The 13,653-nt window shown below is 40.1% G+C and overlaps 1 protein-coding gene across 2 annotated transcripts in view; it reads left to right on the forward strand.

The window, feature by feature from the left end:
* The window catches only part of arhgef7a (Rho guanine nucleotide exchange factor (GEF) 7a), a 35,175-nt gene that overhangs the window by 15,757 nt on the left and 5,765 nt on the right, over nt 1-13,653 (forward strand). For both annotated transcript variants that reach the window (XM_042494083.1, XM_042494084.1), the window contains 16 exons: nt 475-559; nt 699-832; nt 1,770-1,971; nt 3,801-3,889; nt 4,351-4,445; nt 4,641-4,736; nt 4,959-5,081; nt 6,124-6,262; nt 6,349-6,408; nt 6,509-6,655; nt 8,665-8,751; nt 8,883-8,961; nt 9,040-9,179; nt 9,936-10,157; nt 10,252-10,345; nt 12,043-12,132. In XM_042494083.1, coding sequence (XP_042350017.1) covers nt 475-559; nt 699-832; nt 1,770-1,971; nt 3,801-3,889; nt 4,351-4,445; nt 4,641-4,736; nt 4,959-5,081; nt 6,124-6,262; nt 6,349-6,408; nt 6,509-6,655; nt 8,665-8,751; nt 8,883-8,961; nt 9,040-9,179; nt 9,936-10,157; nt 10,252-10,345; nt 12,043-12,132 — 1,882 coding nt within the window. The remainder of the gene's footprint in view (nt 1-474; nt 560-698; nt 833-1,769; nt 1,972-3,800; nt 3,890-4,350; nt 4,446-4,640; nt 4,737-4,958; nt 5,082-6,123; nt 6,263-6,348; nt 6,409-6,508; nt 6,656-8,664; nt 8,752-8,882; nt 8,962-9,039; nt 9,180-9,935; nt 10,158-10,251; nt 10,346-12,042; nt 12,133-13,653) is intronic.

The following is a 13,653-nucleotide window of genomic DNA, read 5'->3' on the forward strand; positions in this document are numbered from 1 at the left end:
CAGTATTTAAATTAGCCTTATACATGTGACTTTGACTGTAGTTTAGTATTGGTATTGGTTTAGTATTGGTTTAGTATTGGTCTCTTTATGGGATTTGTTGGTAACAAGGAAAATATAGAATATTACAGCCGATCGTATCCTTTGATGCTCTTGCTTTTCATGAGAGTAACTCAGCTTCCATCATTATCTTTTGTAATGCACATAATTCACCCAGCACACTAGAGAGCTGTAAATAGTGTCTGATTGTAGCTGCTGAGGATATATCTGTGTCTGCTGAGCTTGTGTGTTTCGCCCACTACTTCTGTCAAAGATAACAAGAGTTATCGATTGACTGCCCAGTGTTGGCACTGTGGCCAAGTGATGACACGGTGCTGCTGTGCTGGAATTAGTGATTAGCTTTAAAAGGGAAATGCACTTGCTGATGACTTTTTGGCTGCTCTGCTCATTATGTTCTCTCTGTCCTCTCACTCGCAGCCGTTTGAGGCCAGTGACCTGCTGCTGGGACTTAACTTCTCAAAGGTGCTCAGCAGTCTGGTGTCCCTGAATAAAGTGACAGCAGGTGAGTCAAAATGTGTGCAATATGTGTGGGTTACATGATGCATGTGGGTGTTTTTATGAAAGACTGGCAGAGATGAGTGTGTGGGCGCTGCCTGCAGATACCAGGTCTGGTGTATTTATATTTTGCCCTTTCTGTCCAGATATCGGTGTGGGCAGTGACTCAGTGTGCGCCCGACATTCTTCAGCGCATCGGATCAAGTCGTTTGAGTCACTGTCCTCTCAGGCTTCGCTGGGCCGATCCTCCAAGCTGCTGCAGAACCAGTTTCGCAGTCTGGTAAGATCGACACACACTAACAGCGCAGTTAAGGAACACAATGCATCACTGAAAGAAATCACACAATAACATTAACAACCTGTCAAATATAATACTCTGCAAAGCAAAATCCATGCAGTGAATAGGACCCATCTGAAGTTTTTTTGTTTTTTTAAAACAAGTATTTCCTTAGATTTTTTAGTATACGGCATATATTACAACAAAAACAGAATAAAAAAGGTACAATACAGAACTTTCATAGCAAGGTATCATCCTAATAAAACACTTTAGACAGGACATAGAGTGTTTTTTGAGGTCTAAAATAAATAAGCAGGGAATGAAAATGCTGCCTATACAATCACTGATTGTCCAGAAGAAAGAAGAAGACAAATAGCAAATGGAAATGTACATTATTTGTTGTCATCAAAGTATTAAGACAACCAGACTCCTGTAGCCTCCTGCACTTCTCACAAAATGCCCCCGCATCTTAACAAAGGCAGACAAAGACAAAGTTTACTCTAAATTATAATATACTCATAAATGTAAGTTTTTAAAGGGTAATAGAGTGTGACAGACCTGCGAGCCAGACTTGTGAGCTCGGTCTGGTAGGAGAATTAAAGTTGATTTTGATCAGTTGCGATATAAATTGCAGGCAGACAGCAACACTGTGGTCACAGTGGAATTCTGTGTTTAAAGGCTTTGTTTGTCACATGGTGAAATTTTAGAGGGATGGAAATAATGATGAGTATGATGAGCAATGAATGTTACACAATATTTGTCTGGTTTCTTTCACAAAATGAATGAATGGAAATTCTTCTTGTTGACACTCGTCTTCCTTCTTACTACAACACTTCCTTAGAAACTGCTCTTATCAGTCTCTGATCCCCTGACCTCAAAATGTGTAAATTTTCCATTTTCCTCTCTCCCTCCTTGGTGTCATCTTTCCGTCATTCTTCAGGACATGTCTGAAAACAGTGGACAGCAGCTGCTGGTGAGGGCACGTTTTAACTTCCAGCAGAACAACGAGGATGAGCTCACCTTCGATAAGGGTGATATCATCAGCGTGACTCGTCAGGAGGAGGGCGGCTGGTGGGAGGGGATGCTCAATGGCAGGACTGGGTGGTTTCCTAGCAACTATGTTCGTGAGGTCAAAGGCACTGGTAGGTACCTCAGCCACCTCTGTTAGACATTTCAACATTAATACAGAACCACAGTGATTCAGAACATTATGTTAAATTTGTTTCAAACGCTGCTTTAAGATACATCAGTTTGAATCAGTCCTCCTCCCTTGCATTCTGGGAATGATCACAGAGCAGCTTCAAACATGAAATCATTTTCTAAGCAGAAATTGTCCGATCTCTCAGACAAAAACTGCCAACCAGTGCACCTCAACACAGTCACCATTATCATTACCGTTCCATCTGGCCTTGTGACAGTAACACAGCCCCACATCTGTTGCTGCTTGAGGCCTGCTGGGGTCTGTTGTTTGTTCGCTTGTAAGACAGGTTGATGTGCCATGTGGCAAGAGGTGGCAGCTTAAAATCTGATCCTCTGTTTGACTGACATTTATTTATTCACTTCTGTAGTTCATGTTCAACATGTAGTGAGTGCAAAAACAAGCAGTATAGAATACAGCAAACGGCTCATGTGAGAAAAGCAAGAAAAACATCAATATGATAAGAATAAAACTAGTAATATAAGAAGGAATAAGGCAAGTGCTAAGCAGTGTGGGGAACTAACAGGCAGTGTTATTGGTGTATTAGCATTGAAGGGACAGTTCACCCTAAAATCAAAAATACATATTTCCTCTCACCGGTAGCGTTATTTATCAATCTAGATTGTTTTGGTGTGAGTTTCCGAGTGTTGGAGTTATTGGCCTTCTCTAGAATATAATGGAACTAAATGGCACTCGGCTTGTGGTGCTTAAAGTGCCAAAAAAATACATTTGAAGAACTCAACAGCAATGTTTCTTTACTGAAAATATGACATGGTTACTCGGATGGATAATCCACAGACCTTGTTGTGAGCAGTTTCATGCAGGAACTATTTTCTTTCTACTGAACTACATTCTCCAACCGGATCACCAAGCAGAACAAAGTGTGCATCTACTGCTAGCTGAGCTGTAGTGCTAGGTGAGCCAGCAGTAGATGCACACTTCGTTCTGCTTGGTGAACGAAGTGTGTATCAGCAGGGGAGGACACCATTAATGTTTACATCCTCTTGGCCATGAGTAAATGCACCTTTCCTCCTGCGTGGTGATTCACTTTGTGGGTGTAGTTTGGTAGAAATAAAATAGGTTTGACACAAAACTGCTCATGGACGAAATTAAAAGCTGAGATGTGATGTTCAGGGGAAAAGAGGACAACGCAGTGCTGCTAAGGCAATGTATAATTGAGCAACTGCTATTTAATCTCAGTGCAAATCCTAACACTTAGGCAGGCAACTTCAACATAAGCTGCATGTCTGATGAGGGGTTACTGAGAATATCTTGCAGTGTAAAGTCATTTTGAGCTTTCAGTGTTCAGTTACACAACAGCTACCAAAACACTTCTGTTACAGGGACTTTGTTGTTAATTACAACCTAAAACATATATTTATGTAGCCAAATATATTTTTAGTTTCTGATCTGAAAGGCGTTGCACCAGTTTAAAAAACACTGGAGTGTTTTTTTTTTTAAGTTGGGATTTATGCTAAATATTTTTTAACTCATTTAACAGCACAGATTATTTGGGGATTACAAGTCATCATATATTTTTAACTATATATATATATATATATATATATATATATATATATATATATATATATATATATTTCTAATTATATGCAATCTATTTAGCTTGATAAGGCCAAAATACCACATATTGTTCCATTTTTATATTTTTAATGCAGAAATTATGTATTGAAAATGTTTATTTTCCCTGTCCCTTTAGGGGTAGTTTTTGGTGGAAATATGTGCCCTAACTTTTTTCTTTTGTCTTGGCCTCAGACAAACAAGTGTCTCCCAAGTCTGGCACTCTGAAGAGCCCACCTAAAGGCTTCGACACCTCAGCAATTAGCAAGACGTACTATAACTTGGTAAGGACTTTGTTGTTATTTTGCCTCCTAACTTTTCTGTCCCTCTGCTAACATCCAGTAGAAATTTAGGAATTTACTGATGCCTGCTTTTTTCTTTACTGGTATCTGTGTTTTTTTACAGTTAGTATTTTTAAATTGTTTTGCCTAAAAGTAATCACATAGAGTACCAGGATAAAATTTCTTCAACCACAGCTCTCACTGAACAACTCACTCCTTGAAAATGTCACTGCAGCTGAGCGCAGGTGTGGTTTGTAAAGCAAAGTGAATTTTACACATACACACACACACACACACACACACTCACACACTAATTGCAGCATGCATCTTGTAGATTTTGGTTCTTACAGCAGAGTGCTTTAAAAGATGCAGGATGTTAACTGTTTTTTGGTAATGTATTGTAATGATATCTGTCTGGCTCTAAGTTTCTGTTTAAAGTAGGACTTGTTCTGTTTCTGTTGTAGGTGTTGCAGAACATTTTAGAAACGGAGACAGAATATTCCAAGGACCTCCAGAGCCTCCTGACCAACTACCTGCGACCTCTTCAGAGCATTGACAAGTACAACTCATTCACACATACAGCTTGATGAAAGCAGAAGCAAATCATTTTAGCATTATTGTTGTATAACATGGACCAACCAGATTTTAAACACTCTCCTAACAGCAAATCTGGGTTGAGTACCTGTTGGTCTTTTGCATGTCATTGAATATGCTGTCACCATTTTGGTTTGCCTTTTCTGTCTTTCTCCTGCAGACTGAGCAGCTCAGACGTGGCTCTGATTCTGGGAAACCTTGAGGAGATCAGCACCTTCCAGCAGATGCTCGTCCAATCGCTGGAGGAGTGCACCAAGTTAGTCCCTCCCTGCTCACACAGCCCCACTGCAGCAGCATCCTCACTGTTTCATAATAAGCAGAGGGACCCCTAGTGTCAGCACAACTGTACTACAGGGTTGTTAGATCAATCCATACACAAGGGAATTTGTCAAATATTGAGGTTTTCTTGTTCCTTTAAGCCAATAGCACACATACAAAGCCATGATACGTCTGCTCACTTTTCCTCTTCTTTTTTCAGGCTTCCAGAGAACCAGCAGAGGGTGGGAGGCTTCTTCCTCAACCTCATGCCGCAGATGAAAGCTCTTTATGTTGGTTACTGCTCCAACCACCCCTCTGCAGTTAATTTGCTTACACAGCACAGGTACATTTACATATCTACTGCATTTGGGTTTATTTTAGAGTGTTTTCATCTTGTTTTCATGTAGCAGTTCACAAGGAAGAAGAGAGGTTTCATGGGAATCAGCAAACCTTATTTTTTGTTTTTTTTCATCGACCCACTCCATTTTATCATCCTGTGTCCCCTCAATTTTGTGGGTCAGTGACCTCAAACTGAGTTCTTCATGAGCTCTTTTTTTCCTCAGCAGCAGTTTTTGGAGTTTAGCAGGGGTGATAATTGATCAGTCGATTCAATCAGAGGTGATCAGATCAATGAGTGAGAGGAGCAGCTGCTGCAAAAGTGTTTTAATGCAAACTTTTAGACCCAGCACAATGAACAGTTAAGTTTCACATTCATTGCCCCTGGTGTTCTGCTGCTCTATCTGTGCCCAGAGTTCGCTCTGCACTCTGGAGAGTGTGATGCAATAAATAACCAAACAGTATATTCAAATACGACTACTACTGCTTTTCTTGATTACGCAACATTTGTATTTGTTATCCTTATTGAGGTGAGATTCCTGGGGGTTTCTTAATCTCACCTGTGCAACCTTCGCTTCTTTTATTGTATTTCTGTTGTTTCGTTTTGTGTAAAGTAAATCTTAAAAAAGTACTTTTAATGAACAGTCCAACTTCAAAAATAAAAAATCAATCACTGTCAGATGTTTTTAAATCTATGAATGTGTGGGTAATCCTTCTAGGAATGACCTAGTTACCTGTTTCACGATAAACTGCAGTGAAATTCCCGATGGTTAGTGTTACCATTTTAAATTTCCAGTATCATTAAAACTGTTTTACAAGTGTGCTTTGAAATATAAAACTTCTCGAATGATTTCATTGTATGTATCAGTGCTTTTTGAACATTTTCAGCACATTTAAATAATGCCATGACAAGTCTGATGACCTTTGCAATTTTTGTCGCTATAAGCCGTCATTATTTGGTCACTATATCTAATGAATAGTCATTGTAGATCAGGTTACATGTTCACCTAAATTGATCATTTGTTTGTATGTCTCACTTTCTCTTGCAGTGAAGTGTTGGGGGAGTTTATGGAGGGGAGGGGTGCAGTCAGTCCAGGGATCCTCACATTGACCACAGGCCTCAGTAAACCCTTTATGAGACTCGACAAATACCCAACTTTACTCAAAGAGCTGGAGAGGCACATGGAGGTGTGTAACCAAACATCTGTCCAGACAACGTGCTTATTCTGCTTATGGTGTGTGTTAAACAACAAACATGTTCCTTTTTTTTTCAGGAGAGTCATCCTGACCGGCCAGACATTCAGAAGTGCATGGCGTCTTTCAAAAATCTCTCGGTAAGATGACCTCACTTCCTCTCCTGTCTGATGCAGCATGTAACTGGAATATGAAATTAATAGCAGGTCTTAAAGCAATTGTTTGTCTCTTTTGTGTCAGGCTCAGTGCCAGGAGGTGCGGAAGCGTAAGGAGCTGGAGCTGCAGATTCTGACCGAGACCATCCGGCTGTGGGAGGGGGACGACATTAAGACCCTGGGCTCTGTGCTCTACATGAGCCAGGTGTTAGTCCAGAGTCCTGGTTCAGAGGTACAAGCACCGTCCACTCACTTTGCTATAAACCTTTACCAATATTGCTTCTACAATTACTTTGCTGAACCCTGTACGCAGCTGCGACAGTTGCAAAGACTCTGCTGACACAAGTTGTGAATGTATAAATTACAAGATTTTTATTATTAGTTAACTAGGACTGTCCTGAATACCATTTTAGGGACTCCAGAGCTTCATCATTAATCAACAGCAACTTATCAGAGCTTTGGCTGGGGTGGAGGGGGGGCGCCGTTAGTAAAGCATCAGGAAATTATGCGTATTACTTGACAAGACGCCTGGATCATCAACATCTTTCAGCTTTCATTTAACTCTGAGTGTGACAGTGTATTAGTAACAAGTTAACTCCCAGCTTAAGTTCTCTGTGACTAAAAAGAACAAAATGAGTCTTTTAATCTTGGCATCTTAACTGGATGGAAGCCTTAATTACGATAAAAATGGACTCTCTAGTTTGAATGCGCTAATTGTAAGTAGCTTTGGACAAAAGCAGCTGCCAAATGAATCAAATGGACTTGAATGATTCTAAAAACACCTACTAAATTATTCTCCATTATGACTAGAGAGCACCTCTCTTTAAAATGGATGTTCTCCATTAGGATTCAAAAGTACCTCACTTAAACTCAAAGTTTTTTTATATTAATTGACCACTGTGGTGTAATTTGCTTGACGTGTGCTTTTATTGACATTTACTGCTTGCATTTATAGAGATGGGCTAGTTCATGTCAAAGATTCATGATAATGACTTGACAGGTTCAAACTAGAGACAACCTTTCCAGAATACATTATAAAACTTAAAAATCTCACATCAAACACTCAGCGTGTGAAGTTTCTTTCACTGTTGCCTTTTTGATGGTTTGTTTATAATATATAGCTTGAAAAATAGCAATTTTCTTGGTTGGGGGTTCCCAACCTTTGAGCCGTGGAACAATACCCTCCCATTGAATGTTTATTTGGACAAAAGGAAATTAATGTATGATTTATAAAAAAGGAATAATTACTGCATAACTTTATAGGCTTCTGCAGAAATTACAAAAATCAAAAATAAACATTTTACCTCTCACCTATAGTCCTGTTTATCAATTTAGATCATTTTGGTGTGTTTTACTGAGCGGTGGAGCTAGATGGCACACAGCTTGTACTGTTCAAAGTGCCAAAAACATATATTAAAAAAAATCAACATCAGTGTGTTTTCCAGAAATCATGACAGACCTTGTGAGCATTTTCATGTAGGAGCTATTTTCTTTCTACCAAACTACACTATCAGTGGTGCCAGATGAGCTAGCAGCAGATGTACGCTTCTATCTGCGCTGTGATACAGTTGGCAGAAACACAAGGTCTGTGGATTATCTTGAGTAACCGGGTCAAGTTTTTTGGAAAAAGACATTGCTGTTGAGTTTAAGTTTTTCAGAGTATCTCCACAGTTGATATTTCCAACACACTGCAACTCTCGCCATAACAATCTAGATTGATATATAGCGTGGCAGGTAAGAGGAAAAATATGTATTTTTGATATGAGATTGAATTTGCTGTTGTCTGTATGCGTTGTGTTCCTGTTTTGGTTGCAGCTAACAAGCTTTAATGAGTAAATAAAAAAGACATAGGGTAAATATAAAGCTGAAAGTGTGCTATAATATCCAAAGGTTTGTAAAATGCATGATGCACTGACAGCCTGAGGTTTGCTGTGGTTGTTTTGTGAATAAATGCCACATTAAAGGTGTGTTTTGGGGATAATAAGAGCCTGATGATGTGTGTTATGTTGTAGACTGCTGTAATCTTCCCACCAAATAATTCACACTGAATGAACTTTTTTATGAGACAATCTGAAATGGTTTTATCTCGCTGTATATCTTTGACCTAAACTTGCTCTTATTCGAATGTTTCCACAACATAGTGCTGATATACATAGTGGATTGCACCTTGTCATTCATTGCATTCACACTTTCACATTCCCTCTCTTTTTTCTCTTTTGACCCTCTTTACCTGTTTATCAGGACAAGAGCGAGCGTTACCTCATGCTCTTCCCTCACGTCCTCCTCATGTTGTCAGCCAGCCCGAGGATGAGCGGCTTCATATTCCAGGTCTGTAAGAAATATTCGATTCAACTCTCTCACTCCCCTCTAGTGTTTAACCTTTGATTCTCTACTATTTGAGGCCAACAGGTAATTTCTCTGTTATGTCTTGATTCTAATGTGTTGATTTCCCTCTGCAGGGAAAATTGCCCCTGGCGAGCATGACAGTGACCAAACTAGAGGACTGTGAAGCCCATAAAAACGCCTTTGAGCTCAATGGTAAGGTTACATGATATGAGCACGAGTGTAATTCATTTACACATGATGCTTTTAACAACATCGTCTCCCTCTCTGTAGGTACCATGTTTGACCGTCTCCAGGTGGTGTGCACCAACCAGCAGGACCTGCAGGACTGGGTGGAGCACCTGACCAGACAGATCAAACACACTGCAGCCACAGGACCCAGCCACAAACCCCTCACCGTTCCCTGCCACACGGTTAGGAGTTCAGGATTTTCTGTCTGGTCATTTATACCCAGTGTGGTGTAAACACTGTGAAAATGTTAAATTATCACAGATTTTTTATCTGTCATCAGAGGCTGGCTCGCATAATGCCGCGCAATCATGTAAAGTGTTACATAGCCCCGTGTGAAGTGGCTTATTTCTCATATTTGAATGGCTGTAATACACAATTGCATTAATAAACTGAATACAAGTATGTAATAATCTACATTTAGTATTATCCCTTGGATAGAAAAATCAACAATAATGATCATTTTATCATGCCTCCGCACCGGCAAAAGCCGTGGCTGGTGGCGTAATTTCCATGGGTTGTCCTGCTGAGACACACATATAGTGTGGGCTGGGATTTGTTTGGGCTCCCCCCAGAAGGCGCTGCAGGATATGGCTGGGGTATATGACATCTGGGCTACTGAGGGCTGCGTTTCCTAAAAAGTTGATAAACATTATTATTATTATTATTACTATATAAGATGAATACAATGTTTTAATGCCAGCTTAGAGGATGATTGTTAGTCTAACCTTGTCAATGTGCAGCTACGCTGTCGCTGGTTAGAAAATGCACCCCAGCCTCGTTTTTTGCCACTGTTTCATTCTGAAAACGACAGACTAAACATTATATATATTTGGTGCATCTACTGTGTGTTAATTAGGCATTTAAAATCAGTGAAGTGGAGGAGCAGAACTGACTTGTGATAAGTCTTATTTCATAGGTTTTCTTGTTCTGTTCCTCAGCTCCCATCTCACCCTCTCACCCCGTCCCGGCATGCTGAGGGGAGGGGCATGACCGTGGCTCCCACCTACCACACCCTGCCTCACCCCTCCTCCCATGGAACGTCTCACAGCACCATGATGTGGGGCCCACTGGAACCACCAAACACCCCCAAACCCTGGAGCTTGAGCTGCCTGCGGCCCGCACCCCCTTTACGACCCTCTGCAGCCCTCTGCTACAAAGAGGTGAGGGCCCCGGGTTTTTATGTCGTAAATACTTCTTCATATTTTTTATTGATTGAGTTGTCATGCAATTGTCTCACTTTTTTTCTTTTTTCAGGATCTTAGTAAAAGTCCTAAGAGTGTGAAAAAACTCCTTCCCAAGCGCAAGCCTGAGAGGAAACAGTCTGAGGAGGAATTTGCCTTGAGGAAGAGTATGTTTAAAACATTTTCTTTTATGTCCAGTCCCTCCCATAGCACTCCCCTCCATGTTTGGTTCATATTTAGGGGAAATAGTCTTCAACACAACACCGACTGGTGATCTGCAGAAATAGTTTCAGTGTCTGGTCTATTATTCTCTGCAGCCGCAAGCAAATCTTGAAAAGAGATACACTGATAATCTATCAAAAATTACATAGAGGACATATTATATCTGATATGAATGATAAAAGTATGCAACCCATGTTTGCCAACCTTTTAGATTTTCCTGCTTCTCTCCCTGCTGTTCTCCTGGAGTTAAAATTCTCCCAGTATGAACCCCTTCATGATGAAATTTCAAAATCTGCCCTTTCTCTATATTCATAAGATATGACCTAATATTACAGTTCCTCAGAAAACCACATATCAACACTTTTACATTTCAGTTTGTGCATGTGTAACAAATTAGATATATATTGTTATTTTTTGAGCCTTAGAGATGCTAGTGAGCACTTTTTTTCACTTTCAGACAGAGCCAGGCTTTGTGTCTCTTTGTCTCCCCACCTTTTTCTAAGCTAAGCATGTCGTCTGCTGGCTCTTTTCATTCTGAACAGACAGATAAAAAAGTGGTATTGATATTCTTGTCGACTCACTCAGCCAGAAAGTGAATAAGTGTACTTCCCAAAATGTCAAACAACTTTTTTGAAATATTTAAAAATGTTGTAATTTTTGTGTATAGCAGGAGGGCAATGGGACTCCTAAAATATTTGGTGTTTCATTCATTTGGGCGTGGTTTTGCAGGATTTAGTAGTGCACACTTCAGTGAGTGTCTCAGCCTGCGCTCTGAGTGCACATTAATGCATACAAAATGAGATCAGTCTATTTGATGCATGTCAAGTACGAAGGCATAATATATGCCGATAATGTTAATCACACTTATGTACATGGAAAATGATGGGCTGGGTTGAAAATACGAATTAAAAAATTAAAATCTTAAGAGAAGTTTGCAGCTTTTCCAGCAGCACAAAGAGCAAAAATCTAAGTGTATCTTTATATATTGATAAAAAATGTAAGAAGTAATCTCTGTTTGAAGTTACAGTTAGGCTTGATGTGTCTTATAGGTTTCAAATTGGGATTGGACAAAAATTAGTAATTAAGAACTTTTTAGGTATGCTTTTACCAGCTTATCCAAAAAGTGATTCAAGATTTGTTTTATTGTAATTTTCCCGAGTATTTACATACACAGAATGAAACGAAATACCATTTCTTACCAGTTCTTTTCAATCGATTAAAAAAATAGGCAGTAATAAATATTCTAAAAACAACTATCAACACAATAAAACAAACATTTTTAAATCCTCAAGATAAAAACTTCAAAAACATCAGACACACAACTGAGCAGTCAAGCCAACAAAATATTTAAAACACACAGCAACACAACAGTTTAGCAGCAAGGTCAGGCAAAGTTGACTAGCCGTCAAGCTGATTCTGTATTGATCGGGGGGGAGTTGGATGTGAGCATGATAAGACAACCCAATGCAAGACGACGAGAGTGCGTATCAGGCGCATAACACTCAAATCAAGGCAAGACATGCACGACTAAATGTATGACTAAACAAGCTTTTTAGTGAGTCCCGAAGAGCAACAGTGACCACAGATCTGGTGGATTTGAGCACCTAAATGAATCGTTTCCCCTTTACCTTCTTGTTCTCAGGTACAGCTGCTCTGGAGGAAGACGCCCAGATCCTGAAAGTCATTGAGGCGTACTGCACCAGCGCCAAAACCAGGCAGACTCTCAACTCCAGTAAGAAAATCTTACTTATCCATGTGCATCCCCAAAAAGAGAGGTTCATACTGGAGCTTGCTTTCTTTGTTACTGCTGTATTCTGTTACTCAGAGCCTTTCTTTAACACTGGTGTTCTGAACTGATCTTTTTAACAGTTTCTTCTCCTTCTGTCTGTTTCTCCTCCACTCCTCACTTTTTGGCATTGCCCTGTTTTTACCTTGAGTTTCTTCTTTTGCTCCTTTTTTTCATTTTGTTTGCTCCATTCTGTACCTATTACTTTCTCCCATCCTGCATTTCTCATTGTTTTTTGGGTTTATTTTATGATTCATGTTGCGTACCATATATGTTACCTCCTCCTTCCACACCGCCACTCCTTTTTTTTCGTCCATTTCCTCCCTCTACATTTGCAACGTCACTGCCAAACTTGGCCGCGCCACATCCAGCCTGGCAGGGCACTGACCTGATGCACAACCACGTGCTGGCCGACGTGGACCGGTCCTGTACGGACTCGCCGGGCCGCCGTAGCAGCGTGTCCCGGCCAGAATTGTCCTCTGACCTTTCGGAGGACTCTGACTATGACTCCATCTGGACCACCCACAGTTACAGGATGGGTTCAGTGCCGCGTAAGAGCTGCATCTCTCACCAGAACTAAAGAACGTACAGTACTGCCACGCTGTACTGTAATGTATCGTACAGCGCGCTTACCTCTTTTACCTTCAATGTATTAAAAGAAACTAGATTTTTTTAATTTATCTATTTATTTTCTATTATATATTTGTTATCTTTTTTGTTAACTTATTTGGTTTATTTATTTTTAGATTGTTTGAAGATGTTCGAAGCATCTCCCTGTTGCCTTTGCCACTTTCCCTTTTATGTGCCTCCTCTCTTTGTGTAGTTGTCATGCAGTAAGTGTTTGGTAATTCTTGTTAATTTATCTTGAATGTGACCACTCCCCTTCTTTGACCATAAATGTGGCGGACTCTCAGCAGGGAGTAGAGGGGTGTCGGAGGGGAATATAGGGGGAGGGATAACTGGGGGAGGGAGAGATGGGGACTGAGCTTTTCCTGTCTGATATTCAGATGTAATTCAGGAACGAGTGTATTCTATTTACCATGTACTACTTCTCTCCAGTATGTGTTTCTAGAGTATGTATGCTCAAACATAGCACAGATGCCATACACGCACGCACAGGTTCAGGCACACACGCCCCAGCTTCCTGGTACTATAGCAGCATGCAAAATGAATTATCCAAATTGTTTATAACATTGCTGTTTTCTTAATTTTGAATCTTTATTCATGTTGTTAAGCAGGATTGAAATGAACATACCACATGACCAAAAGCTACTAAAAGTTTTTGCAAAGTGTGAAATTTTGTGAAACACAGTTAATTATTTAAAGGTATACTATGCAGGAATCATCAGTCACTGATTGTGAACAGTATTTCCAGCGAAAGTGACAAAACAGCCCCACATTTACAGTCTTTTTTTTTTTTGCACTGTGCCCACAAATTTCGACGCTTCCTATTGGATTTGTGTTGCT

This window comes from Plectropomus leopardus, chromosome 10, assembly GCF_008729295.1.
Source record: "Plectropomus leopardus isolate mb chromosome 10, YSFRI_Pleo_2.0, whole genome shotgun sequence".
Lineage (NCBI taxonomy): Eukaryota > Metazoa > Chordata > Actinopteri > Perciformes > Serranidae > Plectropomus > Plectropomus leopardus.